Below are 18,820 nucleotides of genomic sequence, written 5' to 3'. Positions count from 1 at the left end.
GGCTGTCATTCCCACAGTTGTGCAAAAACTTAACACCACAGGCAGCAGCCTCAAACACCATCTAAACCCTACGATAAGAGATTAAGTAACCAGTTTATCAGTGTGGAGAACTTTGCACAGATACTCCATGCTGGGAGAAAAAAAAAGAAAAGAAGGAAAAAAAAAAAAAAAAGATTTAGGTCTGTAAGCTTTTGGAGCTGACTTCATCCAACCTGGATTTTGATCTCAGGCTCTGATTTAGGTTTAGCACAGGCATCAGAAGCCTGCCAGCCATGTCTCAGAGGCTCCCTGGATTACCACACAGGGACACTGCCCTGCCAGATGTGTGTCCGCTTTAGTGATTAGCTAAGTGACATTCGTAAGAAGCTTTGAAGACTGGACATCCCTACAGAACTGTGATGGAGAAGCTGCCCCATGCAAAAAAACCGTCAGGACTGCTGTGCTGGTGGGGTTAGCAGGAGCTAAGCTAGCAGAGCAGGAGCAGCAGCTTGCACTACACAGTAAACACTCATATTTCTGCTGCATTCACAGAAATTGTGAGTGCACTTTGGATCACAGTGGATTTAATGGACTTCCCTTGGCCTTCAACTGATGCACTGGAATCTATGGCATAGCTCCATTATCTTACAACAAGCTTTCACACATTAAGAACTCACAAACTCAAATCTGTGCAATTCTTTCAAGAGAATTTATTTTACTACAAGAATAGCCTAGGACAGAACACCACCCAGATACAAAGGGCAAAAAAATCAAATTTTGAATAATTTAGAGAGAAGCCTCAAATATCAAGTAATCCCTTTCCTGGTTAGTTTTGCAACAGAGCAGAGACATACCAATCTTCACATTGCTGTTGGTGCTGCACTGTAACTCAGCATTCCTGCAGGGTAGCACGCAGAGGTTACACAGGAAACGTGCTTCCTTCCATTGTTTTACTGCCATCTCATCTCACTGATAACACCAGCTTCCACTCAAGTCAATTCACCTCCGAGCTTGGCATAGACAAAATCAACCCATCCCCTTACTGCACTACTGTATAACCTGGTAGATTCTGTTCATTTCGGAAGGAAAAATAACAAAAAAATCTATTAGGCTATTAGAAAATAAGTATTTCTTATGCAGAAATACACTGACTCCCTACAATTACGAAAAATTATTAATAATCATTTACTTGTAACATTAATTGCATGATTCATAGTCCCTGAAACTGGTGTCTCCCCCTCTCCTCCTCTTTTTAAATTATTAAACACAGGGGTCCGAGGCCTTCAGGCACACTGAGCTGGCTCTCACTTCAAAAGACAAACCATCAGAACCCAGCTGATAGCAGCAGAATTGGCCTGCACAATGAATCAGGGGAATTTGCCGTTTTCTGGAGATGTTTGTGTCTTTTGGCTACAGACATTATCACAGCTTGGCTGCAAGCAAGCTTTTGGCATTATACAAACCAAACCAAACAGCTGTTTATATGGCGAAAGTATTTATATGGCAAAAGCTTTCTGAAACTGCCTTAGGAAGTTTTCACAAAATAGCACGCACTCCGGAAAGTTTTATCATTTCAGCAAGAACAAATTTGTACTTTTTTTTTCTACGTCCTTCCAATGTTCATGCAGAAGAAAAAAATCTGCAAGCTTCATCCCCACAGACCTAATGTTCCAGGCTGTATTCATCATTGCCACAAAATTATACAGCTCAGCATGTTCAGAGCAAGCCTAGAGAATCCTGAATGCAATCAAGATCAAACATATTTGATACTGACACACGGACCTGGAAACAATGAGAAGATCGGCACGTTCACGCGGGACTGACTGCCAAGATAAAAAAAAAAAAAAAAAAAAAATCCCAGCTACAAATTACTGAAATTTCTGGTGTAGAGGTGCAGCAGAGTGGTTGAGCCCCAAGTTCTTGACTAGCATCTGCTGTACAAACGACAGTCCAATTTCATAACAACTGTTTAACAGAATCAAAAGCAAAACTTTAGCAAAGTCTTGCAGCTAGTGCTTAAAAGAACGTCTTATCTGAAATAACTGTGAATGGATCGGAGGTTTCTTTGTTTGTTTCTAATTATATGGCCTAGTCACTATCAGGTTAAAACTCCTGCTGTACTTTCAAGCTGCACTTTTATGCCACTGTTTGAGCGACAGCTCCACTGTCAGGCTGGAGGTTGATCAGGGAATTGCTTGCGTGGGCCAGTTCTGCAATGGAGACCCGTCCTCTCTGTTTGATAAACCGAGCCACTGCAGCCATCTCCTCTGGGGTGATATAGATGAACTTTCCTCTGTCATCAATCACACCTGCAATGGGGAAAGAAAAGATTTGGGAGTCAGCACTTCGGCTCTTTTCAAATCCCAGCAGACATCAGTCACTTTATATCTACTTCTTTTGGAAGGAATGTTTAAATTGATGAAGTTGCATTTCATATCTAGGACAGGCAGAACAACATGCTAGCAGTCAGGCTTTTACTTCCATCTTTACTGTCAGGTTTTTGCATAGGGCTAGGACAATATCTGAATGCTTTGGTAAGACTAGCTTTGTTCAGAAAACAGCAAAGTAATGGATTTTTGTTTTCATTGTGCATAGCTAGTCCAGGATCACATCAGCTACCTTAAATACATAGCTCCAGTAAGTTCTGGGCTCAGGCAACCTGTTGAGTAAAAGCAGAGAGGCAGGAGGGCTCAGGAAAATGATTTGGAGCCCCTGTGGAGCTCAGTCATTCCAAGTTATCCTTTGGAAGGCAATGAAGCTCCAATTCCAAATTGCAGCTGCTCCATCAACAGTGTGAATAGCCCTCTCTGTTCCTAACACATTACAAGATCAAATGCAAGAGGACAGAGCGCCTCGCTGGCATGGCTTTAAGGCTACAACCACAGCCCGGACAGCACACCTCCTCCTGTTTTGATTCAGACCACTTTTAAGTCATTCAAATGGGTATCCAAATGTACTCACCAGGACACTGTGGTCATGGCTGGGAAACAACTTCTAGGTTTGTAAATATGTTTGCAGTGGCACTTTCCTACTTCATCCTCGGAAAGCAATGACTTCCCAGCAATAATACACAGAGGCTTGTTTAGGGAGAGATGTATGTATGTGCTCTGACTGCTCACTTCCTAGCTTTGATTGTGTAGGGTACGCAGTCAGAAAAAAGCACTTCACTTACTACAGGTCTTAGTTTTGGACTGGTTCAGGATGCCTGCTTGCCCCACAGCATGCCATGCCCTGGTACTGGCTTTAGACAGAACATCTTTAAAGTAGACTTGCAAACTACCCAAAACAACCATGTGAATTTTTTCAAGTTAGCATTTCAGAGGACATCATTTGCAGCTCATTTGTTGCTCAGCAACATCTAAAGCAGGGCTTAAACCATATGCAAGGCTTATGCTGGTCCCTGTACTGTTGCGGACATTCAACCTGAAATTTTATCTAGTGCATCACGTACATAATAGTGGCATTAAACAGAAGAGTTTCAGAACAGCTGAAGCAGGGATAATTAATACATCTACTGATCATGTCCTGCTGGGATTCTCTGCTGTTTAAAATAGAAATTACACCGAGAGTCTCTCCTTACAACTGTTAAGATGCCTTCTGTACCACCTATCCACCCATTAAAACAAAGTCAGTGTTTTGGCTGTCACCTGTTAAAGTGCCATCTGCCATCAAGTCCTGGATTCTGTTAATTGCATCCTGTTCAGAGGGAAAAAAAAAAAAAAGGAATAACAAACTCATCAAGAAGAAGGATAAAAAAACCACGTGTTCAGACATACTAGAGAAGAAGTTCACATTTAATGTGTCAGTGTAAGCCTGGACTTACATCAGTGCACGTTGCTGTGAACACGCACCGCAGTATCAGATTAGACACAGAACAACAAAAACCCACTGGCCACTTAGAAGTATTCCAAACGAGCTCAAATTAAAAACAAACAAAACCATGACTACTCTTCAAACTGCAGAGTCTAAACACAAAACATGGAGAAAAAGAGAAAAGAGGATTGAGGAAAAGAGAAAAGAGGACAGAGAAAAAAAAGAATACATATTACATCATGAGATCACTTTGAGAGGAGAGGCTCTTAATGGTGCGGAGAAGGACAGTATTCTCAGGTAATGCACCAAAAGAAAATCTTATATATTCTAAAAATAAGCAAGAAATCAGGAACAACAGGGAATAGCCAGAGAGGCAGACTTGGGACAAAATACTTCCTATCTTACTGCAAAAATAAAAACCCTGTCCAGTTATCCAGTCAGCATTTGAGTTTGCTTCTAGTGCTACTCTTGATTCCCAGATTCCCAAGTACCCTGACCTGCCCTCTTACTAGATCTGCAAACACTGTTAGATCCATGACCCGACAAGTGTCTCTTTACTGTCTCTGTGCTTCTCTGATGAACGGACACATTTTTAGGGTTGACTTTGCTAAACTTCACTAAAATCTATGCATCTACTGGCGGGGATAAGAAACCTGCTTGCAAAGTTACCCTATTTACCTACTTTATCTCAAAACTAAAATCTTCTGAACTCATCACTTGTACACGCGCTCCAAAGCAGAGTGCTTACCTGTGTTCTTAAACCTAAATGAGAAGCCAAGTCCTCCAGCTGAATTACTTTTGCTTTCTATGAAAACAAAGAAGTTAAATGCAGCTGAATTAGGAGATTGATTTTTTATTGCATCAAATAAAAACACATGTATATAACTGGGAAAAGCAGCTTTTTCATTCTAACTTACTTTTCCTATAAAACGCTTTTCTTTGGTGAAAACAAAACAAAAAACCCAAATCCTAACTTACATAGAGGTTGTGCAGTCTCCTTCTCTGGAGATCTTCAAGGCCCACTTGGATGCAACCCTAAGACGCTCTAGGTGACCCTGCTTGAGCAGGGAGGTTGGACTAGATGATCTCCAGAGGTCCCTTCCAACCTTACTGGTTCTATGATTCTATGATTACTTAAACCAGTCTGCTCTGTGTAAAGACTGAATGTGCTGGCCCAGTTAAGAAAGGACCGAAATATAGTTGCCAATGATTGTCCTGAATCACTTCTTACTTTATGAGGACAGGAAGAGCACAGGCATATTAAACAGCCACGGCACTGTTTTTTTTTTTTTTTTTTTTTGCCACCTGACTTTTTCAGTATTACCTCTAATTTCCAGTATGCTTTAGCAAGATCCCTTTTTGTGAGAGAGATGTTGCAAAATACCTTTAAAAGCAAACCACCAGCATACATCAGTGCATACATAACGCAACTAGTCTTTTCTGCAGCTTTCAGTGTTTCAGTCCGCTCTGCTAATGTCATGTGTATAAATGCCGTAATAATCTTAGACAAGCGACGATCTTATTAACTTTGTCAATGTTGGAATTGCACAGCTAGCACACTCCTGCACGGGCTGTGCGATGATCTTGGAGAACAGTGGCAGAAGTAGGAATTCCAAATTTTCATTTTGCCTTTGAAAGAGGCTCTTACTGCAGCCTTACTCAGCCAGGGCAGAGTTACCATTGCTCACATCTGGTTTTATGCTTCTCTGTGACTGCACAGCATTACAGAGAAAATAGCTGGTGTACTGGACTGGAGCTGCTTGGTTCCTTTTTTTTTTTTTTTTTTTTTTTTTTTTGATCTGCAGAAGTTTTAGAAACTCATCCTTCTAGATACAGTGAAAGGACGTACTGTTGTTTGCAAGGAATTTGGAAAATACAAAGCTGCTGAATAGTATTTAGTTAACTTTCCAGTCTATATTCCTAGGAGTTGTGTGTTTACAGCCACGAGATACATTTATGTTAATGGATGTAATACTTCCAAGTGAAAAATACGTTCATTTCTGATCTTGAGAGTACACTGGAAGGACACTGAAAAACTAAAAGACAGACCAAAATAGATGAGCTTTTTCATATAAAACAAGAAGAGAAAGCAAAAAGCCACACACAGATTTAGTAGTTGTGAAGTTTGATACAGCCAAGCTAGAGAACTGAATACCATGGACTGAACATACGGAACTGGAACCAGTCCATGGAATTCAGTTCTCAGAGCTGGGAACTGCCAAGATTCGTCACATCTTCTTTTACAAGGACAGAGTGTGCAAAAACACAGTAAACAAGAAAAACACTATTTAAACCTTCACTTATAAGTATTCACCTTCAATGCCCAAATTTACTGGAAACTTTCTAAGATGGATCCTACTGTGGAAAGGACCCAGAGGATCGGGTGGAATCAGGGCACACAGGCAGACACATACACACGGACACTCTTTGAAATGCAATAATCACATTGTGAAATCCTGAGTCAGTGAAACACTTCACCATACTCTTTACATTTTCTAGAGAGGCTTAACTTTGGTATGGCAATACATAGGCACTCATAATTTACTGAATTCATGTAATTTTATGTAAGAGTCATTTTTCTTAGAGATTAACAGGGAGGGTAAAGCCTCTGCGTTCTTTCCTACTCCCTTTTCACTGTACTTGAAAGGATATTTATCATTCACTGTATCAGGCTGTAATTCAGAGGTGGTCAGTGATATGAACATTGCTAAGCCAGGTGAAAATAGTTTTATGGACAAAGTGCCAGTTCATATTTCTCTTGGCTAACAGAACCCCACAGCAGAAGAACCGCTCAGCCACTCTTTAACCACTGCCCACTTCATTTTCTTTTGAAGTGCTGGCAGTGCCCGGAGAGCTGGTCTGTAAGGTATGCCACGTGCACCTATAGCTCTGCTGAAACAATAAAGGTCGGTTATTCTGCTCCTCTGAGAACAGAGCTGTCAGTCTGTAACTTCGGGACTGGCCACTGTAAAAAGCAAACACAGGAGAGCTACTGCAGCAGAAACAATGCCACAGACTAAGGTATGAAGTGGTGACATGGTAACAGAGGAGTTTAACTAATCCAGGGCTACCACAAAACCCTCAAAGGAAGGGAGATGCTCAGCTTCCAGAAGAGCAGAATTGGGGGCTTCAATTCTTCTGGAGCCTTTGAAAAATACTCCGTTCAAAACAATCCTGCAAGCCATAGCCGGAAAAAAATGACTGTACTTCATTTCAAACAACCCTAAGAATGACGTATAAGTTGAGGTTATCTCTGGTCAGGAATATCAGTAAAATAGATTACTGAATAGAACAGCTAAATTAAAATTTATTTTTTAAGTAGCAATTGCTCTTTTAATTTGTAAGTCTTTCAGACAGCTACTAGCAGCTTAGAACTGCTGCTAGATATAAGTCAACAATTTCTGTGATTAGGACAGAAGATGAGGGCAATACACAGTCTATGTATTAAGTATACTTTCAAGATTAAAAAAAACTAATAGAATTTGCAAAAGAAAGCGATGCCCTAGTTCTGCAACTTATTGCCATGTGGCAAATCAGGTGCTAAAGCGCTTTCTGAATTAGGTTCTTCAGCCCATGCTTAACTTCTCTGACGTCAAGTAAAAGTGACTAATATAAAACTATACATGTGTTCAAACACTGAACTGAGACTTTGTGACTAATCTGTTCCATCCAACATAACCACGAGAGCAACGTGCAGAACCAGACCCCATAGCACTATCCTTAAGAAATCCTCCCGATTTTAGCAGAAGATCGCCAGGGACATGGAAATATCCTATTGTTCTACCTACTGCTATACTACAGCAGCTTGTTTAATTTAACAAAACACTCCACACCTTCCTTAGTTTTTGCTAGTATCTTAAAAGCCTTAGATGGGAAGCTATGACTGGGATCACAGCACACCATGTAGTCCATCTGCACAGTTAGAAACTGAAATAGAGGCTGTGCTTATCAGACATGGCCATTTCAAAATCCCCCCTCTCAAGCAAACTTCGGCAAAAGAAATCTTTTTCAAAGAGATCTCTTTCAAAGAAATCTCTCTGGCTTCTGTGGAAGCCAATACCAAAATCACTGCATGACTTCAAAATGACATCTACCATCTGATGGTTTACCTTCACACATGGGCTTTATTTCGACTCTTTAGACAGGTGTTACCCATAGGTATTCCAATCTATTCTCAGCTGTCTGATCCACATTTGACGGTGCTCTGATCCGAGATGACTGGCTCATGTCGGGGACTTGGTTAGTGAACACGTGCTATTTTCATTTAAGCTGCAATGATGAATGTATGCACCAACTCCTTGAGTGCTGCTAGCCTACGCATTTCCAAATTACCTCTAGGGATTGTGCATCATTAAAAAGTATCTGACAGATGCAAACATAACTCACTGTGGCAGAGTGGCAATAAGCTAACACCACCAGAAGTTTCAGTGACACAGGAGGCAGAGAGCAGCACAACAAAAGATGCTTTTAGCGTAGGCTTTGCAGTAACTCAGGACAGATCAAGCTGGTTTCCAGGTCTGTGTGGCAGCTTCTCAAGCTGACTCCTTGTGGAGATTTACCCCTGAGACAAATCTGTTTATTACTCCTTTTTTGCTGGGGCAATGGACATCCAAAAATGGCCCAGAGCGTAAGATTCTGGATTAACAGAGCAATTAGGAGGTTGCTAGGTACGTGACAGATGCGCTTACTAATGAAATCTTCCACACACATGCAATACATTGACAGACTGGTTTCCAGTAGAGGTGGAAAAGGATTAATTAGGATCAAAACGTTAGGCTCAGAAAAATGCATTTGAACTTTGACATATCAATAGCAGAAGAAACATTTGCCCTTACAGTTCAAAAGTGCAAATAATCACAATGCACTAAAATTTTTAAATAACTCTCAATACAATACCACGAAGAGAAAGACTAACACGTCCTGTTACAGAAAAGGTCATTTGTCTTTAAATACCCGTTCTAAACATTAAGAAAATATTGTAAATTGCAAGGAGAAAAGCAAGAAAAGAAATCATGCAAAAAACCTGATTGACCTTTACAAGGCTAGTGTTTCAAACTAACACAAACACATCCTGCAGAACAGGTACAGCAATTCTCATTCATGCTGAGCTGAGATGCAGAGATTTTTTTTTCTTTAAATCAGTAGTTGATGTTCACAAACAAAAAAGCCTGAAGGTCTCCCCAACAATCAATATCAAACATTTTCATTCATAAATTTCAAGTGTGATTCAGCAGGCACAGAGTTTTTACGTGTCTGTCCTTAGGGAAGAGGGTAAAAGGCTACAACACAACCCCAGAAATCAAGACACCGCTGTAATTAGAGACCATTTTAACAATGATGGACATATTCATGCATGGTTAAGTAACTAATGTAGACTTTACTTAAGGTATCCTTTTTGCTACTTGCTGAACATTTAAGCAATGTTACTAAAAAGTAAGTAAAGATTTCCCTTCTTTCCATGTCTCTGCTCTCTGACAAAGATATTTTACATAATTTAGTAAGTATTGAAGGAGGAGAAAAAGACCAATAATCACTTACCTTGACATATTCGAGAAATTCTAGTAGAAAGCTACGAGACTGGATACAGCAAGAAAAACAATTATTATTTTTAATTAATAATCATTAAATGCAACACCAATTTTCTGAGTACAAAGATATAAAAATATGTTTAACTTGCATACAAAGCATGTTTAGCTTGTCATCCTAAGTTTTTTACATTCACACAGAGAGATTTTGAACTGAAAAGAACCCTAGATCTAATCTTAATTGGAATTTATGCTAGGTATTTTCTAAGACGGGGTATGGCTCAAGCACCGTTTGTATTTAAAATGTTTTCTGAAAGCAAATACTTCAGCCTTATTCTTCACATCATACATAACCTGAAATAACTACATCTGAGTTTGTGCACTGTGCATTAAGTTACATGCATTGAGGACAATTTTATACAGGGGCAAAGTACAGAGCAATTCAGGAGACAGCTCCTGCAGATGGTCAAGCGTAGCGCACAGCTGCACAACACATGTGGAAGCTCAAGTCATTTTCAAAGCTATGCACCTGAAATCAGGCACTTTAATAAAAGTGGCTCAGTTTTCAAAGGCAATGCAAACAATGTGCACTGAAGTTAACAGGAGATCAAGTTACTCTGCACCCTGGAAATCAATCAGCCTTTAATTAACTGCTTAACTTTGGATTTAGGCCCTTAACTTCAAGCATGAATTTGAGCACACTAGCCTCAACAACACATGGCAGAGCAAGCTATTGTAACAGGATACCAAAATGTTCCAGTACATTATCCAGCACAAAGCAGAAGCATAGCTTGCCATTTTTGCAAGGTTAGTGTCCCAAAATAACTACGTACCTGTGGTTGTTTTTTTGAAGAACACTTTCCAAACATGTACTGTTAAAGATCTAATCCTACCCCCCAACCAAGAGATCTTTTGATATTTTTGTGAAGGAGGAATGACCTTCTCTGTTCCCACACATAAAAAGAGTCATTTCTCCTTGACAGGTAGCTAAAAGAATACAGCCAATGAAAACATTCTATTTTTAAAGTGAATCTAAAACATATCAACTTAATTTTTTAGCTATGATCTGATCCTCTAGCAGTGTCTGAAGCGTTTAATCGGACAGAGTTCATTTACAAAAAGGCGGAAGAGTATCTTTCCACCATGCTTTCCTGTTTCAAGACTTTGTTGCTAGCAGTTTTTGAACAAGAAAGGTACAGGATAGGGAAACATTTTTGAAGGATCTTTCAATAGAGACTAGGCATTTAATTGCTCCTTACACCTCTGAAATTTTCCCCTCACAAGACATGACTTCTCTTAGTGTTAACCCTGGCATGATAGAGGGAGTATTTTAAGAGGAAGGGGAATATGGTGAAAACCTGTGACTGAGGCCAAGGTATGTTGACTCATTACAAGTCCCTCAGCCATCCTCAGTCACACTAAGGACAAATCCATTCAATTCAAAAGGGTCACATCAGCAGAGGAGAGAGTGAATGCACACATGTGACCCTGAAAAAAAACCACATAGAATGAAACAGAGTTGTGGATGGCTCAAATTTGGCAGCTGCAACCCAATAGCCATTTCAGCAGTGAGAGCAATTAGAGTCTAACATGCTTTTAGCACACTGTGAATGAGAACACTGCCTCCGAGGACAGCAGAACTTCACGTTGGCTGTGCTATTATGGCAAGGATCACATTTCAAGCACTATCCCAAGCAATTTTGTATGCAGGCAGCCACAGAAGGAGCACACTACAACTTTATGCAGTGTTTAAAGTATTATCAACCAGAGCAATCATTTGCAACACTAAATATAGTTTTCTAACATATAACCCACAGCTCCTAGGTTGTGTCCTGTGATTTCTCTTAACAGAAAACTTTTAAGACTAGCTCTATTTCAGCTTGTTTTTTTCATTTGATTTCCCAGCATCTCTAATCCTGTAGAAAACAGAACCAAAACCAAACAATCCCCCAAACATATGGGGGCACCAAACTCTGAATTCAGCCCTGCTTTCATCTAGAATTATCTGACCTGCTAACACACTGCATAGTGATGGGGTAAAGCTGCCAACAGTAGAAGAGTATCTGATTCCTAGGATTGGTTTTATTTCAGTCCTCCCATGAAGGGAGGAGAGAATGCATTTCCTGTGATATGCATTTGCCTTAGCACTCTAAACTAACTAATAGTTTCTGGAATGAGGAACTGTAACATTTCCCAGGAAATATTCTGGGTTAATGTACCTTATACACAATTTAGCTGTTAAAACCCAAAGCATGGCCTGACTCCCACTTCAAAGTGCATTTTACATGATACAATGCAATAAGGACAACACGAGTTTAACACAGATAAACAGAACTGCAGTGACAGCCCAACATACCTCTTCTTCTGTCATTGATTCTTCAACTCCTTCCTCTTCAACTACAAAACTCTCCTTCAGCTTCAGGTACTCTTCATACTCTCTCTTCTCCTCGTCTTCCTTTGCCTTCCTTTTTTCCTCTTCCTGGACAGAAAAGATGGCAAGTGGTCAGTCTGCACATCCCCAAATCAGGTTTAGTTTCTTAAGTTAAGTAGCACCTCCTGTATCTGCAGGCCAGTTTTCGAATAGGACAGACTGCAGATAGAAAGGTTTTCTAAATCCCTCTAAGTTCTCACTTGGTTGCCTCATTAATTTCACAAGCTGCTCTGCTCGTGAAATTCTTTTAAGATAGTAGCCATATAACATGGTAACACAGGCCGGCACACAATTCAGTATCCCAGGCTAGTTCCTAACAGATCTGCTAGAGGGGAGAAAAATGCTCTTATATAGCAAACTGCTGTCTTGATTTGCATGAACATGTTTCTTCAGCAGATCACATGACAGGAAGTCCCTGCCCCCAACCATACTTTGATGCGACATCCACATTTTTAGTAACTAGCCCTGATTCTGCTCCTGACACGCACTAATGCACATTTGGAGCAATCACAAAGAATAGTGGAGTTATACCGTTGTCCATCCATGTGAGTGGAGAAGCTGGCTTGTAAAAAGTTTCAAGTAAAACCTCTCTATAATGACATATAAGCAAGTATGACTGCACTAAGATGAAAAAAATGAAGTTATTTTGCAGATTTGTTATCTGCTTTGTTATTTGCAATTAAAGAATTTTTAGGTATCGACCCTAAAAGAACTTTTGAAGTCTTCAAAAAACAGTTGTAAAAATATAATTACAGACCTAGAAAATGAAGTCAGACACAGTAATACCAGTGAAATGGTGATGCATACTAAGTGATGCAGAACAGCCATGCATGTTCATACAGCAAAACTGTAATTATATAGTAATCTCTATCACACACAAAATCTTAAAGAAAGAATTTCAAATAAGAACAGTTTTGTATTTGGAGCTTATCAGTTTGCAGCTTTCCATGATTTTTTTTCTTTGCTATTCTTCAAAACACTTCTATATATAAATTTAAATAGAATAAAAAGTTTCCTTATACAACAGTTTCCTACTCTTAGAAATTCATGTTTGTACACCATGTGGTACCATCACATTCTGTTTTGATTTTGACTAGCTTCTGGTTGTGATCACATTGTAAATGCTTGATTAACACTCACAAAGATGAGTTCTTCAATTTTCAGCGAGTCTGTACTGCACAGGAATTCATCTCTTAAATACCAACTGTATTGATTTCTAAAAGCTTACTGTTCTCAATTTTTTCCACTAATACAGTAACTGCCTCCTTAAGTGGCTGGAAAGCAAACATTTGTTCCATTAAAACAGGAAGAAACAGGAAGAGCCATACCTCAAGTGTATTGAAAAACGTCCATGTTAAAAAAGATACTATGTAAGGCCAAAACCAGTAAGATAACTCCATTATAGGGCATAGGAGTGATGCCTTTCAGTAAAAAAAAAAAAAACACAGATAAAATGTATTTGGTACCAATTGTATTTAATCAAACTCCTGTAAAGTCACAAGAAGAAACGCTATCAATGTGCAAGCACAGGAAAAAAAGGGCTGCAAGCATCCTACTGCATGTGCAAAGTCAAAACCATTTTTAACAGCTGTCTCATGAAAAAACTACAGATCTGGGGAAACTGGAGAAAAAAAATTAGATCATTTTCTGGGTCATTCACCACCGTAATGATTAGCAAAAGCCCAGCTGTAGGTTTTTTCTGTTTTGTTTTTTACTGTAAGTGCTGTAGGAGCCAAGAACAACATAACCATATTTCATTTGGAAGTGACAGCAGCTGTTCTTTGCTTATAAGCACATCAAATATAATCTCGATCCTGGAAATAAAAGAGTAAGATTCTTTCCCATAGCCTATTATGGTAGTTGTAATTCAACAGAATTTGAAATGAGAAAAATGACAGAAAGTAAAAACTGTTTTGACAAATCATTTTTAATGATTCAAAAAAAAAAAAAAAAAAAAAACACCCAACAAAACAAAACAAAACAAAAAAACCCCAAGAAAACCAAAGAGGCAGTGTCCCATTTGCAAGTGAGCGTAATAACAACTAAGCAATATTTTCCTGCTTTTGTAAGGTCCAAAGACAAGTGAACAAGCCTTGCTACTGTCTCTCTGATCTACCTGGAGAACAGAACCTTCAATTTTATTCAAGTTCGTCAGCACTTTAACATCAGTACTTTCATTTCCAACACAGCAGAGAGAGACTTTTCTACATGTGAGAAAGGAGAGTGTGTAGCTCTTGGACACCAGCCTCTCTTTTGCCATCTCCTTACCAACCAATCTATTTTCCAGATCCCAAATTCTCACACTGTGGTCAGCGGAGCATATCTAGGTGGTCTGAGCTACCGCTTTGGTAGCTAAGGCATGCCAGCCCTCAAACCCTCATGTTTCCTGCTGGCTGTAGCCTCCTCCAGAATGCTGAATATTTCCAGAAGCTTTTTGACCAACAGACCAAAAATCCCAATCACTCCCCACATGACTGCCTCACATGCTTTACAACCTAATTTCAACTGCGATTCAATCTATAGAAACATAAAGAAGGTTACAGCCAAACTTTAAACTGGTTCAAAGCAAGAGGAGAGAGAACTTCGCACGAGTGTACCAGCAGAAACAACCAGGAACAGCAGTGGAAGCCGGGCAGATGAAACCCTAGTGAAGTCTGAGTGTCTGTTAACACAGTTATTTTCAGCAAGTTTTTTTTTTTTCTTTTCAGTCTAACATTCTTCTTTCATATGCCCAAGTCCTAGAGCAATTGTACGGAAGATGCACGATCATATTTAGCCAGGATGCATTCCCACAAAAACACCCACCTGCCTGTATGCATAACCTACACATGGGAACACTGAGATCCAGTTCAGGACTCGAGGGTCTACTGCTTAAACAGAGTCCAGTATTTGCTTCGTGTGTGCCATACAGGCTGCACTCAGCTGAAATATGCATTAAAACCAAAAACCTCAACTTCACTGATGGGGTTTTTTTGCCCCTCCCCATTCTGATCTTATATTAACTGCTGTGGAGTAAAGTGGCGAAGTATGTGTGCTCAGAGGAGAGATAACAGTTGAGCCACCTCCCCTAAAAGATGGGTGGGGAGGAGGGGAAATCCCAGCACCATGGAAATTTGGTAACTGCTACTGCTCACCTTCAGCTGTTTTTTTTTTTTTTTTGTTTTGTTTTGTTTGTTTTCAAGGTTTGCTTTTCTCCTTATCCACCTAGATGTTACCCAGACTGGGGGCTTGTTACAGTGTGAAGACTCCTTCTTCATCACTTTCCCATACTGCACGTGAAGGACAGAAATTCTCCCACTCTGATCTAGTCTTTATTGAAAAAGGTCATAAACTCAAGCTTCCTCAAAAGGGGAGACAAGCTTTTTCCTCCTCTCTCCAGCCAAATGCCCACATTATCACTCAGATCAACTCAATCTCTAACTGCTTCCTATAAATCTCACATGACGTTTTGGTAAGCAGAGACCCAAGAGCTTTCAGTGCTCCATGCAGTTTGCAGATCTCCAGCATTGTGGGACACTTTTCAACACTTTTCCCTCTCCCCATGCTGGATCTGCCCAGCTGTGGTTCCCAGTCCTTCCCACTGCTCTCCAGGCTCCTTCCATTCTTACTGCCCACCAAGAGCCCGGATTTGCCATCAGGCTCCTTTCAGATCATTACTTTCTGTTTGCCTTTGATCTTGATCACATCGATTATTTCCATGGCATCAAAACACTAATTGTACCAACTGCACAAAAGCCTGATCTTTTACCAGCTTAAACCCAGTGTGATTTTAAAACTCTTTTGGATTTATAGCTGGAAGCAGACTCCGAGTCTTGGGACCTCCTCTTGGGACCAAGAGCTCTTTGGAGTCTTGGGATGCTGCATAACTAGCTGCAATTTTCTGGCTGGTTCTCATATTACAGCTTCTAAAGGTTTATTATACACCAAAGGGCAAGGGTAACTGGGGACACTGCCCAGCAAGAAAATATTGAACCCCAGCTTTTAGCTTTCAATTCAGTAACCCATTTAAGGTGGCATAGAGACAAAGAGATATTGGCTCATAGAATAAGCAGCTTTTCTGAGAGCTTTGCTTAAGCAGCTTTCGCTGAGAATGGAAACTGCTAGTTGTGAGCTGTGCCATCTTTCCTCCAAATCAGATAAAGGACCAACCTGCTGACAAACAAATCATTTACAGGCAGCTTATTCCACTGCTTAGTGGAAGACATCTCATGGCTGGTGAGGAATATAGAGCAAACACTGGGCTCTCTTCAACCTCTGTTTGCTGCCAGTTGTTCTTGTCTGTGGCTCTGATTCCTTCACATGCGTAACAAGGAAAAGAATATTGGCTCCTCTGCCAAACGCTTCGAGGTTTACAAACCAAAGACCCTCCCCCCTATACAATGTCCAGCCTAGGGTCTGACAGTGCAGGTTTTGCAGGAAGTGGAAATGGACTTAACCTTCAGTACAAGTAAACAATTTGGCACAGAGCAGATTGATCTCTAGTATTTTCCTCACTGTTTAGACAGAAAAAGGAAAACTCCTTTAGAAAGAAAAAAAAAGGTGCTTCCTATCAGTCCTCATCCCCTCAAAAAGAGTGTAGAATGAGTTTTCTGCAGGCTTTACAAGTAAGTGTAATTTTCAAGAAGAAATTAATTTTCAAGAAGGTGCTTGAAAACTGATGCTTAAACTGAAACCATGTAGTAAAGTTCATCAACCTTTGGAAGTGCACTGTTTATGCACGAACAGTGGATATAAGTGCAAACCCAGTTAATGAAAAGGTCTGCTGAGAAGCACACAAGCTTCATTGTCCACACAATGCTGCACAAAATAACTCAGGAAACATTTCTAATGTTGGGTGCCTATTTTTATGTGATTAAATAACAGAATCAGTAAGGTTGGAAGGGACCTCTGGAGATCATCTAGTCCAACCTCCCAAAGATTTCCCGATGCTGGTTCCACTGGGGCTTAAACCCAGGACCTTCAGTGTGCAAAGCAGATGTGATAACCACTACATTGTCCCGCTACACTTAATAGCAAATCAAAGAACCAAAATTTAAGACACCACGCTTGGGATCACTAGCAGATTCTCTACTTCTATAGCTTTTAAGAAGCAAATTATTTTTATATAGGTGCTTAAATACAAAGTAGAAAGCCTAAATTTAGTTTCTGGAGTTTGGAAACTGTGGTACAACTGTGCTTGAGAAAAAAACCAAATCTTATTTTTATATACCAGCAAACAAATGCCCCTTTCCACTCCTGCAGCAGCCTGTTTTTACTTCCTAACAGTTAAAACACTGGAAGATTGGTAGTTTTTGTAGTTTTTCCTATGATATCAAGCTATGTTTTGAGAACAGCTCATGCTGCAAAGGATTTACAGGTAACAGGCTCTTTTTGATGGTGCCTTTTAGTACAAAAGAGCGAAATCATTGTGAGCCCTATATCAGCATAAGTTATTTAGCACAGCAAAGTTAGTCTGAAGGAGTAAAATCTACAAAAATCCCTGTGCACAGGAAAAAAGCTCTTTTGTGAGCAATCTGCAAGGTTTTGTATAGAGACACTGTTTTGCAACATCAGAGGAAGTTCGCTCTCATTGATAAGGTGTCGGTTGGTAAACCATCTCACCACCAAAAAACTCCAAGAGTGAAAGGGAAATCCCCGGGGTAAAGCAGAGCTGAAGCAAATGCCAATTATAAAGGAGCCTCCTCACATATATAGCCAATCAGGTCATCAGAGCACTGGAAAGGAAACTCAAATTTAAAAATATATTATCTGGTTTGCAACACTGGAACCAAGGGGCAACCACATTTTATTTATATGTGCTTATAAATATGTTTAAATAGAAGTAAGGGGTTATTTTTCTCAAGAATATGCAAGATTTTAGCCCTCATATGTCCCTTGAAGGTATATAGTTCCCATTTACAGTTCAGCACTATGTACTGCTATGGAGAGTTGCCCAAAATAATTGGAAAGATATCTGTTTACCTCTAAAAAGTGTTTTTTCATCTGACTTAAGGATTCATTGTTTCCACCATGTCTCTCAAACTACTAGAGCTGGAGGGGTGTGTGTGGGGGGGTCACAGTGACTTTATCAAAGATCAGTGCCGAGGGATTTCTACAAGATTTGCAAGCTGCAACGTGGCTTTATCTCCTTGAACCTATTTAGGCTTCCTTCATTATCTGACAAACTTTTAGACAATATTTAATGGCACTGGAATCTTCCATCGTTGTTGACTTTAAGGACATAGCTAATAGGCTGAAAGGAAAGTCTCCTTTGCTCCAAGGAAATCTCAATGTTCACAAAAGTTAAGACATTTTTGGCAGCACTTCTTCAGAGAGATTGAAAAAAGATTTACTGTAATTTAGCTAACAAAGCTGGATGCCCAGGTAACTTGTTTTGTGACTAGCTGCTTATCACTAAGGTCTCTGGCAATTAAATTTATTCACAATTATGTTAAACTTAGCTAGTAAATTCACATGAAAAACAGCTGTTTCACATCTTTGATTGTGCAGCAAGTGAAACAATGAACAACTCATGCACATAAGATTCACTTTTCCTGATAACCTTCCAGTAAACCTTCCAAATTTGTCCTAGCACCCTTCCTGAAGTGTAGAAAAATTCAAAACTATGAACAGACTGGCTACTGTCACTAGAACTGCAGAAATAATTTGATTTGGAAAGGAAGGGAAAAATGAAGTCATCTGACAACAAAAACGCTTCCCAGAAAACCTTCAGTAATAAACTCTGAATTTCTTGTGCTTTGCGGGATTATATAAACTACAGAAGTACTGGTAACCAAATTACTTCCAAAAATGCCCTCTGTTTTTAAACTCACGACTAATCAACCACTACTTGAACAACATTTCACAACTTTGCCTTTCCATCTTCTAAAATATATAGGAGGATAGTGTATGTGCAGTCCACAAGGGCTCACTCCAGACACAAAATGTTACTGGTGTAAATGAACAATCCTTCCCCTAGAGGAACACACAAATGGCATCCTTTATCCTATGCATGCAACGAACAGCGTAATTATGTTAGGCCCACATGGGAGGTAAAAGACACTGCCTCTCTGATCCTTTACATCAGATAATA

General features: G+C 39.8%; 1 protein-coding gene across 1 annotated transcript in view; it reads right to left on the bottom strand.

The window, feature by feature from the left end:
- Positions 1–669: 669 nt before the first annotated feature.
- DDRGK1 (DDRGK domain containing 1) overlaps positions 670–18,820 on the bottom strand; it is a 44,823-nt gene continuing 26,672 nt past the window's right edge. The window contains exons 5-9 of the mRNA XM_062575030.1: positions 11,674–11,796; positions 9,331–9,369; positions 4,541–4,597; positions 3,627–3,675; positions 670–2,288 (exon numbers count right to left, since the gene is read on the bottom strand). Of these exons, the coding sequence (XP_062431014.1) occupies positions 2,116–2,288; positions 3,627–3,675; positions 4,541–4,597; positions 9,331–9,369; positions 11,674–11,796 (441 nt within the window). The 3' untranslated portion in view covers positions 670–2,115. The remainder of the gene's footprint in view (positions 2,289–3,626; positions 3,676–4,540; positions 4,598–9,330; positions 9,370–11,673; positions 11,797–18,820) is intronic.

This window comes from Rhea pennata, chromosome 4 (assembly GCF_028389875.1).
Source record: "Rhea pennata isolate bPtePen1 chromosome 4, bPtePen1.pri, whole genome shotgun sequence".
Classification (NCBI taxonomy): Eukaryota; Metazoa; Chordata; class Aves; order Rheiformes; family Rheidae; genus Rhea; species Rhea pennata.
Note: the sequence above shows the minus strand (reverse complement) of the source record. Positions and strands in the feature narration are given on the sequence as shown.